The sequence below is a fragment of the Linepithema humile genome, chromosome 3, assembly GCF_040581485.1.
Source record: "Linepithema humile isolate Giens D197 chromosome 3, Lhum_UNIL_v1.0, whole genome shotgun sequence".
NCBI classification, from domain to species: Eukaryota; Metazoa; Arthropoda; class Insecta; order Hymenoptera; family Formicidae; genus Linepithema; species Linepithema humile.
In genome coordinates this window covers 667,931-682,411 of record NC_090130.1, presented here as the reverse complement: position 1 = coordinate 682,411, position 14,481 = coordinate 667,931, and the positions used below count along the sequence as shown (strand labels likewise).

At 29.9% G+C, this 14,481-nt stretch overlaps 3 protein-coding genes and 1 long non-coding RNA gene across 6 annotated transcripts in view; 3 read left to right on the top strand and 1 right to left on the bottom strand.

Annotated features, from left to right (window-relative positions):
• Positions 1-8,353, top strand: part of stumps (DBB domain-containing protein stumps) — a 29,995-nt gene extending 21,642 nt beyond the window's left edge. Inside the window, exons 8-18 of one of the 3 annotated variants that reach the window (XM_067351549.1) lie at positions 44-340; positions 554-689; positions 830-1,020; positions 1,596-1,665; positions 2,161-2,472; positions 3,009-3,401; positions 3,494-3,610; positions 3,844-3,938; positions 4,301-4,517; positions 4,773-5,357; positions 6,774-8,353. In XM_067351549.1, the coding sequence (XP_067207650.1) occupies positions 44-340; positions 554-689; positions 830-1,020; positions 1,596-1,665; positions 2,161-2,472; positions 3,009-3,401; positions 3,494-3,610; positions 3,844-3,938; positions 4,301-4,517; positions 4,773-5,357; positions 6,774-6,790 (2,430 nt within the window). In that variant the 3' untranslated portion in view covers positions 6,791-8,353. Of the gene's footprint in view, positions 1-43; positions 341-553; positions 690-829; positions 1,021-1,595; positions 1,666-2,160; positions 2,473-2,966; positions 3,402-3,493; positions 3,611-3,843; positions 3,939-4,300; positions 4,518-4,772; positions 5,358-6,188; positions 6,716-6,773 lie in introns of those variants that run through there. The other 2 variants (XM_012373375.2, XM_067351548.1) reach the window with 2 other exon arrangements.
• A 1,694-nt stretch (positions 8,354-10,047) lies between these two features.
• On the top strand, positions 10,048-10,899 carry LOC105675901 (WAP four-disulfide core domain protein 2-like). Its single transcript, XM_012373384.2, has 2 exons — positions 10,048-10,279; positions 10,563-10,899. Exons 1-2 carry the CDS (start codon positions 10,048-10,050, stop codon positions 10,781-10,783), a joined length of 453 nt encoding a protein of 150 aa, XP_012228807.2. The 3' UTR covers positions 10,784-10,899.
• Positions 10,054-14,470, bottom strand: LOC136998601 (uncharacterized). The gene is made up of 2 exons (XR_010889188.1): positions 14,276-14,470; positions 10,054-10,314 (listed from the first exon to the last, which is right to left on the bottom strand). It is a non-coding gene; the product is annotated as an uncharacterized lncRNA (long non-coding RNA).
• On the top strand, positions 12,000-14,251 carry LOC105675902 (waprin-like protein). The gene is made up of 4 exons (XM_012373386.2): positions 12,000-12,139; positions 12,521-12,583; positions 12,825-13,001; positions 13,461-14,251. Exons 1-4 carry the CDS (start codon positions 12,133-12,135, stop codon positions 13,553-13,555), a joined length of 342 nt encoding a protein of 113 aa, XP_012228809.1. The 5' UTR covers positions 12,000-12,132; the 3' UTR covers positions 13,556-14,251.
• Positions 14,471-14,481: the final 11 nt, after the last annotated feature.

Genomic DNA, 14,481 nt, shown 5'->3' with positions numbered 1-14,481 from the left:
GTATGAAAGTTTAAAATAACAAAAAATTTATATGTATCTGCAGGGACAAAACAGGATAATTGTTTTGCTGAACGATCCATTGACTTGCGAGGATAATGTCTCAGTGATCGTTGATCGTTGCGGCGATGCAATCGAGATAAACAATGTGAAAAGAAGAAATCCTTACACTTTGCAATTTTCTATACCGGAAAGATGTCTCGAAGTGTCAATGCTAGTCGGCGTGAGAATATCTAAGAACGGATGCTCGCTCGGTGTTAGGCAAGTCAAGTGCGAGAGCAGACTCAGAGAATTAGATCAGATCCTCAGATCGCACGACAACCCTCTCGAATTTATGTGCCAGGTAATTTTAATTGATAATTTTTATGAGAATTAATTTAATACTGATCTACAATAACAAAATCAAATTTGATCTCCATATAAGTGGGGCCATTTTATTTAAAAAAATTAATAATAAATAATACGTGTATAAATACGTGTATAAACTGTGTATATTACAAGACGTTTAGCATTGGGAAGTAATAGATGTTATTGTTATGTTTTTTATCTTTCGCAGACCTTCGGCTTCGGTTCCACTGATCGGGAACAGTTGGATAATTGGATGGTCCACGCATTTCAAAAAAACATCCCTCCTCATTTTAATCTGTTGTCCACTCCAAGCGGTATGGTGCCCACTCATAAAAATTACACGAGTAAGTAGCCTCTAACTTTGAATAAAGCTACATTATTTAAACGAATTTTATTGACAAATAAAAATGATAACAAGTAAAAATTTTTTATATTTTTTAAGACCGATATTTTCGAGCGATTATTTTCTATTCTTCGGTTTTAGGTCCGGAAGAAAATCCGACATTGCTGCATTTCGCCGCGCGGTTTGGCTTGGAAAAACTGGCCTGGCAATTACTCGAATGTCCTGGCGGTGATCTAGCATGCGATTTGAAAAACATTGCCGAGCTAACACCGACCGATCTCGCCGAGCAAGCCGGGCACGCGAGGCTGGCTCATCAACTGCGGGGCTACATGGTACAAAAACCTCGCCTTTAGACCAACGTCGCAAATAGTCGAGCGCAATCGGTACTACCGCGATATTTTATTCTTCGCTTTTCTCAAAACCTGACGCCCATTACGCGTGCTCGCCTTATACAAGAAGTTTCAAAAGTAAGATACACTTAAAAAAAAGTAATAAAAGTTTTATTTTTATTTAATGAACATAAAATGAGATTTACTTTTTACTTATTTCTTTAAATATTCTCCAAATAGGTTCAAACATTTCTGTCAGCGAAATAGCAGGATTTTGAGATAAATGCTTAAACCCGTTTGAAGATTATGTGGAAAAATAAATATGTAAGAAGTAAATTGCATTTTTATATATGTTCACTAAGTAAGAACAAAATAATCGTTTTTTTTTTCTTGAAGTGTGTCTTACTTTTAAAATTCCATCGCTTTATCTTAGAATAGAAATAATCGAGAAAAAAAATTGCGCGAATTCGCATGTTACTCATTTAATATTTTTTAAGTGGTCGATGAATTAACCAACATATTGATTCTGTATTGCATGTTTCGGGCGTGACTTTGAATCTCGATGGACGAAATACCAGCAAATGAACGAGTTCAGCAAAATGTATAACTATCTCAAAGTTATAAGCCAGACAACGAACAGGTCTACAGGTATTAAGCAGTATATTATAAGAATAAATTTTGGAACAAGATTTTCGAGTTAATTTTTTATAAAAATGGATATAAATCGAATAATCTTGCTCTTCGAAAAGTTTGAATAACTTTTAATATTATCAAAATATAAATAAAAAACATTCAACAGCTTGTCTAATAAAATAATGGATAATATTTGAAATTATTAAAAGAATTATTTTCTAAATATTCGGTTAATCAGAAAATTTCTTTGAATTTTTTAATAAAAAGAAAAGACAGAATTGCGTATCAACGCAATATTAAATTTGCCTTTATTTTTGTCGAATAGGATATTATATTTTCGTAAATAAATTTATTCATATTTTTGATATATTTTTTTCTGTAGAATTATTCTCTCTTCATACTACTAAACCACACACATCGTGTATAAAAACAACCAGTAAAAAACTTGAAAATAAAACAGTGCATTATCTTTGATTCCTGAGAGAAGTTTAAAAGATGATGTGTGCTTAGGAACGGATTCAACCGCTGATGCTTCATCAATGGTTGCAAGTGATGCCAGCAACGACAAGGAAGATTATTGTCGGCCAAGACCTTTGAGTGAGGCTTACTTGGTGCCACCAGTTGCAAGACCAGTAATAGCTCCGATCCCAACCCTGCAAACGACTATGACCACTAGTACGACCGCTAACAACTCCTTAACCGCGAATTACTCGATTGTGCCGACACCTACGCCAGTAATGTTGCCAGCAACACCCACAACTTCTATCACACCGAATGGCCTGGACCTGCCTCTTCAAGGTTACATGAAAATGTATCCCGCCGGTAAATATCTTGATATTAAAATTTTTTATACTTTTATATAAAAATATTAAAATTATATCTGAAATTATGCTGCAAATTATATTATAGATCGTCTAAAATAGGTTTTACAACAAAATTTAATTTGCGAGAGAATTCCAAATACAATTTATTTATAATCTTATGTATAAAACATTTCAAAAATTAGAATACATACGTATATAAATTGTATATCAATAATATACAAACATATTGTGTATATGTGTGTATTCTGGTATTCTTTAAATCTTTTTATACTACGTATAAAATTATAAATAGGATTCTATCTCAAATTTTATTGCGAGTTATAAATTGCTAAACTAGGTTAATCGTAAAAATTCCCATATTTTGATTATTTGTTAATAATAATATTAATAACAAAGAAAATAAATTATAATTTTTATTTGATTGTTTGCAAAAGTGAGTATATGCGTAAAAAATTTTTCATGAAAAAGACTAATTTCTTTTTAATTTGAAAGGTTCAAAAACACCTACAACGAACCTACCACCTTCTCGAACAGGTACACCTACGCAAGGTACTCGCCAAGAGTATCATCAGAATTCCTCGGGGACGCGAGACGACAATTGCAGTCAGAAAATGTGTCAGCATATTTCTTACGGTAGAACATCATCTAACAGCAGCACCAAATCCAGGGAACCGTCGGGCCCTCAGGATGAGCTTCTGGAGATTATAAACGATTTCAAAAACAACGTCTTTACGATATCCGAAGTGGAGAGACTCGTCGAGAACTGGCAGAAGCGAAACGACGTGCAACAAAGCTTCAAGGATAAGCAGCGGCAGCTGACGGCAATGAGAGAGGAATATGACAGGATACAAAAGCAGCTGAAAGAAGAAATGAAGACCCCGACGCCCTTCGATAAGATACGAAAATTCTTCTCCAAAGGAAAGAAAGGCAAGTGTCATTGGAGTTTAATAGTTTTAGAATTTCTTTCTTTTGTTTTGTTGACTGAACGGGATGACAACTAAAATTGATTTTTATTACAGATACAAAGGAATCTGTTAATGCTGTCACAGATTCGTCTTCGAGCAAATCCGAAAACATTAACGGTGGATTAATTGATCGCCGGCCTGTTAGCAGTTTAAGTCTTCGTAGCGTCTCCAGTAAGTATGATCTAATATGATCTAATATAATCTCAAAAAACTATTATAATATTTTTTATAAGAATGTTTTTATAATGTTAGAAGGTTTATAAAACAGATATTTAAAACGCATAAAAAAATATACATATCTTGGACGTCTTTTAGATCTGTAAAAGCTATCATAATATGTGCATTGTTACGTAATAGTTGGACCCATTTTTTACGAGTTTATACAATTTTATAAATTCTTTTAGGTTCGTCCTCATCTGGTAGAATGAGCACTGTCAGCGGTTGCAGCGGCGCTAGTTTAGGCGACAGTAGTACTCATTCCGATTCCGAAGACAGAAGAGTAAGTAATATATTAAATGACACAAATTAAAAAGAATCTATTCAATTTAACTAACTATTAATCGACAGAATAAATCAGAGAAACGACAATCATCAGGCATATACATATATTGGTACATTTTAATTTCTGAAGCAATCTCACAACACTTGTGTTTTTTTATTTGTATGTAAAAATTATGCTATTTTTTTTTTAAGTATTTAATGTCCTTGACTAGCTACAAAAACACTTCTCGATTAAAATACTTTTAAAATCCAAGATTAGTTTTGCCTTACATTTTTGAAAAATAATGTTTAAGAAATTATACATCAAAAGACTAGCATAGCAAGTCATTGTTACAAATTAAATTTACGATTTGTTTCTAGCTCCAAAATGTTAGGGACGAGAAGACCGGCATGATGTCCTACGAGATACCACCCGCTCCTAAACCGTTCACCGGAAGATATTCACCGGCATCCAGATATTCTCCATCACCAACTATCCCTATTGTACGTGATCTCGATCTCCGACAAACACTATCATCCCGGGCCAGCAACAACGAATATTACATCGCATTCCCTCCATCAGGATTGCCCGTGCATGGTAATTTTCAATTAATAATCGACAATCTATAATTTCGAATTTATTTCTATGTATCAATTCATTTCTATGTATTCAAGATGACATCTGAACAAAATTAGCCAATAACATAACAGCCCAAAACAAATTCAAAGTCGTCTTAAAAAAAATGAGATAATTTTCAAGATATTTTAACAATGTCTTTTGAAATGTTCTTTAAACATTTAAGATAATAGAAATCTCAAAAATGAGTAATTTGCAATCCAAATTTTTTTACAGCGTTTAAAGCGGACGGTTCTCCGAGAGAATTAAATACACCAACTTCGCCATGTGAACATTCGAGGTATCACGATTTCGTTCAGAACGTCGCCGTTTCGGCGGATAAACAGCAAGAAGAAAGCGATATAATGAAAGCCAACGTCGTTGGCAATAACAATTACACAAATATCGATCCGTCGACGCCGAATTCTATTCCAATCGCGCCATCAGGCATGTGTATCCCAGATTGTACGAGCGACGGCGAATCAACATCTGTCAATTCGACTCAAATGGCAAACGAGCATCACGGTGATTCTACCGACACCGCCGAGATATATCCGGATACTGCGATGATAAAGCCATCGCTCGCTCAACCGGATGTCGACGAGGTCGATTCCGCACTCGTTATTCGGGGTCAGGAGACCGCCGAGATAAAATACGACCAAGGACAAGTGCCGGCGGACACGACAAATGTTTCGAAAACTACGAACGAGGTCACTGAGAACAGAGTGCCAGAATACATGAACCTTACTAATATAGGTCACGATGTCAAGGTCCTCGGCGCCATACCAAAGAAACTGCCCGCACCACCCGTGCCTCCGAGAGGTATGTATATATAATTTTACATATTTAATAAATGTGCAACGCGAAATGCAATAATTCTTGTGTTGATGATTTAATCAATATTGGGGATTAAAAAATATACAGATATCTAAAAAATCGTAAATGTTCTTTTAATGAGATTTTCTGATCAATTTGCAGTTAGTTTTTTCTCGACGAAAAAAAGGAAAGAATTATTTATCTCATTTTCTTAATTTTTAACTTTTCGAATTTTCTTCCATTTTTATGCCTTGATGTTAGAAATATTTAAAAAATATTTGATAAATTTGATAAACTTGAATTTTTAATGAAAATATTAAAAAAGATTATTAATTGAAATTTTGTAATTTTTAACATTATATATCTTTTCAGTTAAACTTTAAATTAAAATTTTATTAAAATTTAAAATTAACTGGAAAATATATGATATGATTTATTTTGATAAGTACATATTATATGCATTTGTCCTTTTGAAATTTAGTTTGCAAAAAGTCAAAAACTATCAATGTCTCAACATTTTTATTGAAGAAAAATTGATTTAAAATTGATTAAAAAATCATTAAAAGAATCCATGAATATTAACATTTTATATAAAATTTTTAATACTTATAATATTGATAATATGTATATAAAAAGTCTGTAGATCTGAACTGTATTGAATAAAATTCTCAAAATTAATTAATAGTTGTCGACAGATGCTAGCGATAAATGATTAAAATTATGCAAAATTTTTTTCTAAACATTTCTAAATGTTACACTCGATTTAAATAGATTCTGCAAAAGATATTTTGATAATTATTATATGTAATTCTTTTCAATAACACGTAGATATTTCAGTTACATGCGAAATGTGAATCACTGATTGATTGCAACAAGTTTTAATTCTGCAAGAATCATTTCCCGGAACTAAATATCAAGAAAAAATGACTGGATTCTGAGAATGCGCGATTAAGAAATATGTCAGTGATTCATATGAATGTATTCTCGAAACTGCGAAACCGTTTAAAGAAGAGTTATTATTTAGCAGCTTGTATGATAAAATAATGGGACAAATAAGCTGTTTACCGGTATATTAATCGATTGAATTATTCGATCATTGAAATATGAGTTTTATCAATTTGTTTCAATGCTATTATAGTCATAATATCGTGTAATGGACAATTTAGTGATTTTAAAATACAAATTATAATTAAAATATGTATTAAATTTATAACGTGACTAATTAAATAATTAAATATATACGTAATAAAATATTAAGACACATATATGAAAGTAAATGTAATTACAATAATCAAATCAATAAAAGATAAATTTTTAATTATGTATATATAATTATGTATTTCTTTATAATTAATTCCATTAAATAAGCAATATTATTATTTAAGATCTGTTTTTAATAAATTCTCTTATTATTTGTTGCAGTTACGACTAAGAAGTAGAAAACAAGGCATATGAAAATATTCATTGGCAAGTTTTATGCAATTATATACTACTTATGTAAATTATATACTCTGTATTTTACGCACATTAAATCGCAACTGAACTATCGTATATAGACACTGAGAGAAAAGAATAATTGCAGTAACCATAATCTATAGTGTTTTTTAGCGTCAACCATATTTTTATAGATATTCTAGCCATATGATTGATTATATGATTGGCAGTACTATATGTATAAGATTATTATTGCTAACATTACAGTAACAATTCTTATAAAAATGTATTCTGACTATAATCATAGATCCATACAATTATAGTCCCAAATATCACACACTTTTCTCTCAGTGTTAAAAAACTAATGTTAAAGAACATTAGTCAATATAAGATTCATGTGTGTATCTCGATGTACTCCAAAACTATATCTCTGTGACATAATATATTTGTCTATGTAAAAGAATACTCGTTGAATGTGTGCAAGTATAGCCATTATTACAACTCGCACATACACAAATTTTTATAGAGCAAAAAAATGAAAATTTACAAATATTCAAAAATATACATGAAAATTTAATGCCTACATTTTATTTAATCGTATAAAACGATTATATTATAATTTATATATCCAAAATATTATAAAAATAATCACAATACCAAATATAAGAGATACTTCTCATGATCTCAATTTTAATGAAAAATTCTTTGATAAATATAAAGTTAAATTTTTCAGGAAACAAGATGGTTGCGATAAATTACGCAGTCATATTATTCAACATTTTTGTTACGGAAGAAATAAATTTATATTGCAAAAGCAATATATACTGAAGCAATATATCATTAAAATTACGATTGTGTGCGAGTTTTTCTATCTATTAACTTTGTAATGTCTGACGTAAATCAAATTGATCAGTTGTAAACTATATACCGATAAATTATATAATGATAAGGCAGAATTTCATGAACTTTGCATATAAAAAATATTTTTAAAAATTTAATCCAAATCCAAGTTTTTAATAAAAACTTTTGTTCCGGGATGCAAAGGTGTCAATAGTTAATATAAGAAATGTAATTGCATCCATAAAATTATGTTACGCACTTTATTTATTTTTTCACATATATAGCATACAAATATGTAACGATTACTTATCATGTTTGCCATATTCCTCCTTTGCATATTAATAATAAAATGCAAAATCGCAGACGCATAAAGATTGTAAATGCACCTTTGCACCCCTCTTTCTGATTACGCTCGTGCAAATCAACTTCCAAAAATATTGTACTATTTTTATATAATTTTAAGTTGACATTAAACAACGATATATTAAATTAGTACTAAATTAGCATTAATTAAATTAATTATTTCCGTAATCTTTATATTTTTCTCGACTTCTCAGGTACGGAGAGGCTTGAGTACCAATAATGCATTTATTATTAATTTTAAAAGTAATGCGTAATTATAAAAATTTTATATCATTTTTTATTACGCCTGCCGACAATTTTATTTTATATTTATATATGTATTAGCAAATTGATGAAAAATATAGAAATATATCCAAAATGTAAAATTCAATTTTTTATTGATTACAACTCAAATTCTGTTCATATTCACACTAAATTCATATATCTTAATATTTTTATTAAGAAAAAAATTTTTATTTTACACGAATATATAGTTACGTATAAATCTCTATGTAAATAACTTGAAAAAACTGTTTTAAAATAGCAATCTCCATTTGAATTACAAAGGAAATAAATACAACCTACAACGATTCAAAAACCACTTCTTCCGGTTAAACTCTCATTAATTTAAGTCCTAATTAGTTGCGGTTTATCACAAACATTTCTCAGTTGTGGCAGCCAAATCAGACGCATATCCGATACCCATAATCAGAAAAAATGATAAAACAAAAATAGCTATATGCTAAAGAAATTCATTGCATGCAACACAATTGCAAACAAAGTTTTCTTTACAACTTTACAAAAATATTTTACAAATATTTAAATCTTTTTTTATCAGATTAAAATTATTAAAACAAATATTTCATATTATTTTGGAATTGCATAGAATTTTTAATATAATTACACAAAAATTACATTTATAATAAATCTATAAAAAAATATTTCTTTCAAAAATCTGATTATCAAGATTCCCATAATGTTTAAATTGACTTCACATCATTATAATTAATTGCTATATGTACAAAACCAACGCAATAAATTTTAACATAGACCTATATATCTTCATAAATTATTTTTTTAAATATATATAAAATAATTTTGAATTAATAATTGTTTTTTTCAAACGTGTATCTATAAAATTGTGTGCAAGAATAAGTGGAAGTGTGTGAACGATCGTGAGAGGGGGAAAAACGAAGCTGACGACGATAGGCATATATATATCAGAGGTACCATTCTGCTGAGTGGTAAAAACGAGAAGATCATCTTTGCTACCAGCTACTTTTTCCGAGTGAAAAGTATGACGCAATAAAATCGCAGTAAGTATACGTTTTAAGTGTACGTTTAAATATAAAACGTTTCTCATTCGTAGAATTTTCTCATAAATAGTGCACATAGAAAAATAGTGAAACGTGGAAGATAAGAGAAGGAAATAAGAAATCGCATTGAAAGCGATTTTTTGAATACTGAATATAAACATCAAACTAAACTATTAATATCAATGATAAAATTGTTTATAAATCTTTTATTTCGCTTAATTTCTTGAATTTGTAGAAAAGTGAGAAGGAAACATATAAATGAAAATCATTGCTGCTGAATGATATATTGTTTTACGTTTTGCACATTATTTCCTTGATTAAAACAATAAAACTGAAAAAGAGGAATATAAGAAAAATTCTGAAAAATGCAATTAAAATATTTTATTTTATCTTAAAAAAAGAAGCAGAGTACAATTATAATTGCATTCGGATACATTGTAAGACAAAATAGAAGCTTTTAACGCATTTTTTCAAAACAGAGTTTTTTCTTATATATCTTTCTTTTTTTCTATCTCACTGCATAAATTAATAATAGAATTATATCACATAATATTATTATTAATTTAATACATTTCTGTGGGCAAATTCTAGATTTCAACAAAAAGTTTAAATAATTTTATATACATATTTAGAAACAGAAACGTTATTACGATTCATTATTATATCGAATTGTTCAATGTGTTTATTTCTATATAAAATATTTATCTCACTTGCAGCCTTCGATACGCAAGATCACAAGCAAGTATCTCGAAAATAGCAAAAAAATGAAATTGCTAGTCGTATCACTAGTCTTTGCGGCCACGATCTCTATTGCGAAAACACAAACCCGATACGTGGCGAAACCAGGTTCGTGTCCACCTGCCTTACCTGTACAATTCTGCGGACGTTCCTGCTACCTTGACGCGCATTGTGCTGGAATCGGCAAGTGTTGTCCGACTCAATGCGGCGGTACTATTTGCTCCATGCCCGTCACGATGACGCGACCTCCTCAAACAGGTGAGTAATTTCTGCATTAAGCCAGCTTAGTCAATCTGAAACATAAATATTTGTATGTGATTTTAGTGCAATTGTAAAACTTACAACGTAAAATTTTATTTTATTTTTAAATTATTTTTATTTATAATCGTTATCCAAGACTATATGTATATTTTCCTCAATAATATTCTGCAATATAACGTTATGTTCATTTAATTTCTACTTCTGTTTTTATCGTAATTGATGAGCAGAATACTGTTAAAAGAAAATTATTGTGCTAATAATTCCTTCAAAAAATTTTCAGAGAAACAAGGATCTTGCCCATCGATACCGACAGGAAGATGGGTATGCTCATCAACTTGCAATAGTGACAATAATTGCAGAGGAAATCTAAAATGCTGCAAAAACAGATGTGGCGCTTTAGCTTGTCAAAAACCGGAAATTGAAGTACTTGAATCCACCGATATTCCAGTTCAACCGGTTGCTCCGCGCTTTGGAAATGATGATTACAATCATTATATTTAAACTCGATTTTTTATTATTACTATATTTATAATAACTAATTTTATCAATAATAATTATAACATAACAAGCATTTTTTTCGTTACATATAAGCAATAAAGCAATTTTGTAGCATTTTATGTGAAATTGTAGTATTTTTTGTGAGATTAATGTTTCTAATTCTGTATCGAGATTTATGTTATATTACCTAAGAAAACATTATTTATATATTTTTCTACAAAATGTAATTATATTTTAATCTAGTTAATAACTTTCATTCATCTTAATGATATGTAAGTTCTTTTACTATTTTATTTTCATAGTAAATGTCCCCAAATATTGTTATTGATATTATTAAATAATAAATAAATCTTTTATGCTTGCTTAAAGTACTGCAAAGAACAAATTGCAAAAATAAATATAATAATATTAAAATTTTTTTAAATTATTTTCTGAATATTTCTTTATCTGTTGCATTTGTATAATAAGTTTATACTACCGAATATATTACCAAAATAAATTAACAAAAATTACATCAGTAAAAAGGAAGTTATTAAAATATCCCAGAGATACGTTTAATAAATCAGTATTCGTCGATAATTCTAGCATGACATAAGCAAAGGCCAAGGCTGTGCAAAAGACAACATCAAAAGAAATACATTTGTCATATCAGTGACGGATCTATTGGTGCACACAAAACATATTGCTTCTTAAATTTTAATGTTTTCTTCTTAACTCTAAAATTTTTGTTAATTTTTGTTGATTTTTGTTAAAATAAATTTTGTTACATATGTATATTTTTTTCAGAAATATTATATTTATAATGTAAGTGCCTTTTATATTAACTTTAATAATAATAATGATTAATAAATAATAATGATTAATTAATACTTATTAAACAAATTATCTTTTACTAGATATGCATTTTCTCTGAATTCTGAAGTGAGTTTTATAAAAGATTAAATGTTATAAGTTTTCTCTCAGTCGTCGATGATAATTAATGATTATCCGATTTTAAAAAATAAGCATGTCTCATTATTATTGCAAAGTAAAAAAATTAATGTTAGTTGCATAATTAAATTGCATAGTGGCGCATAAAATTTCGCGTTTGTATCTTCATTCTGTCATCGCTTACGTCATCATGCAACATGATGAAAAGGTATGTAAAAATTCAAGTATACTAAAATAGTATTATAGACGAGTTCCTATCGTAATTTACTTTGCATTTCCCATTCGTCTTGCTTGCTCAATGTCAAAGTAGAGGTGGAAAGTATTTAAAAGCTGATGCGTTTATCTCCGCGCGTTTAGAAGTCTCGTTGTAACCGAGAACTATAGTCAGTATTCATAAGAATCGTCGCGTTACGATCCGCAAAATGAACCGTGAGTATTTATACGCTGTATAGCCTTGAAAGTCATAATTGCCATTACGCATTTCTTCGCAGTATGTAATGCGCAATGTTCTACCTTATTAGCATACTTAACATATATTATTTGCACTTGAATTATACGTACGCAGAGAAAATTTTATATGAAAAATTGTTATGTACGACAGTAGCTGCGGACTGTGAAGAAATTATAAAAATTTTTACTATATTTTTCACAGAATAGCCATAGTATTTAAACTTATAATTCGTCTTATAGTTCGCGGCTACTGCCATATCATAGTAATCTTTTATATAAAATTTTCTTCGTGTAACAAAAGATTTTTTTTTTGTAGATTTGTAGATTATATTAATATAGAATTTGCGACTCTTTTTGTAGGAAGTTTATCGTTCTTTGCAATACTGCTAATCTTAGTAGTGGCCGGCACGTTTGCTCAGTTCGGTAAGTAAATATCAATAATTAAATGCGAAAACAGTAGAACTGTAATACATTCTTGCATACATAATTTTGGAAAAATATATATAGAAAAAATTATATAAAATTATTTTTAAAAAAATTATTAAAAATAGAATCATGTGAAAATAAGAGAAAGTATTAATCCTGTATCAACTCTCCATGATTAACAAGAGTAAATCATAGAAATTCTCATTATTAACAATATTACATTACAATTATTCTTTAGGTAGAAGCGGCAATTGTCCAATGAAAAACACCGTGACTAGTTGTGCCCCTAGATGCACAAGTGATGAACTATGCCCTTCCAATCAAAAATGCTGCCCTAATAAATGCGGTCATAGATCGTGTGCCTCAGCAGGTGCCATTAATACCGGCAACGATGGTGGATACAAAGGCTCGAGTAGTATGTATAAAAATTACAGTAACTTATTTTCTGCCCTCCCCTCCCGATTCCGCGGCGCCAGAACCAAATTCCGTTTGAAAATTACTACAATATTTTAATCAATTGTAGCACGATTGTTTGAATTCAAGTATTTATCTATTAATAAGTTGCATCTTTCGGCACACAAAAATATATCATAATGCTAAATAATAATGTAATAAAGACATAAAAAGGAAAAGAAAGTGTATCAGATTATTAATAACTTTATAAACCGCAACAGAAAAACACGGTTAGGATCTGTCGATAATTTTCAAAAAGGAAACAGAAAAACGCGATATATCACATCTTGGTAGCCAAACTATTAAATATTGAAACGTCTCTCTCAAAATAAGTTAAATAAACTACAAACCCTTATCGAGTTCTTCAAATTATACTTTAAATTATAATAATTGTGTTCTCTTACATAACCTTTTTTTGCAGATCAAGCTGTTTACTGCAATGGAGTAAAATGTGCCGCGTACGAAAAGTGCCAGTATGACCGCAATACTAGGCGTGACAAATGCACACGCACTTAATTACTTTTCACATTAAAACCAAGAGTTTTAATAACTTTCACTGATAAATTTTTTTGCAAAACTAGAGATTATATGCCAAAACATCTTACAAAAAGAAATTGTAAATGTACACACGGTCACAGGAATGCCTTAACACATGAACTTGCACGAGTGTGAATTCACAAGCCAATTCAAATGTGCCTTGACACTCGTTGACAAATTCATGTGTTAATGATCCAACTCATGCAAAAAGTAAAAAATAGGCTGATTAAATAATAAAATTTTGTTCTACTGGTTTAATCAAGAGCAAAATACAGCTTTATATAGTTTAGATAACACGCGTGTGCAAAAAACATCGCCAAAAATAATTGAGCTTATTTCCTTTGCTTTATATATTGCGCTTATATTCAATCAAATGCTTGTACGTCACGGAATTAATGATTAAAAAATTAAATAATGCATGCCAACATGTTTAACCTCAAAAAACATTTGTAACTTTAATTGCAATGTATCTTCGATAATTTCCCAGACAGCACAGCATATCCAAAAGATGTCCAGAGAATATCCCGAAGACGTTTGTGGGATGACAGGACGTCCTCTGGGTATCCTTTAGATGTATTTTGGACATGTGTGCTGCCTAGGTTATTTTTATTTTTGAATTTATTTGATACCAATTATATATAATTCTCAATAAACAAGTAACTTTTTGATAAAATATATCTGAATGTTTTAAATATGTACCTGTATGTGCGTCGATTTAGCGATATACACCTGCATAAAAATAACGTTGTCTATTAGACACTATTAAGTAACTTATTCTTTGATTTGAAGTTTGACATACTTCTTAGCGCAATTGTGGTTGAATGTAGTCGTTCGATCCATTGATAATCGATTCTTCTCGCACTTCGATAATTACCAAATCGATACGGATGATACCTGTCAACTTG

Bases quoted from the DNA above. Each gene is read 5' to 3' on its own strand.
- LOC105675901 (XM_012373384.2), top strand. From the start codon at position 10,048: ATGAAATTGCTAGTCGTATCACTAGTCTTTGCGGCCACGATCTCTATT. The intron at 10,280-10,562 runs GTGAGTAATTTC...AAAAATTTTCAG, and splicing joins GACGCGACCTCCTCAAACAG to AGAAACAAGGATCTTGCCCA.
- LOC105675902 (XM_012373386.2), top strand. The intron at 12,584-12,824 runs GTAAGTAAATAT...ATTATTCTTTAG, and splicing joins CGGCACGTTTGCTCAGTTCG to GTAGAAGCGGCAATTGTCCA. The intron at 13,002-13,460 runs GTATGTATAAAA...CTTTTTTTGCAG, and splicing joins TGGATACAAAGGCTCGAGTA to ATCAAGCTGTTTACTGCAAT.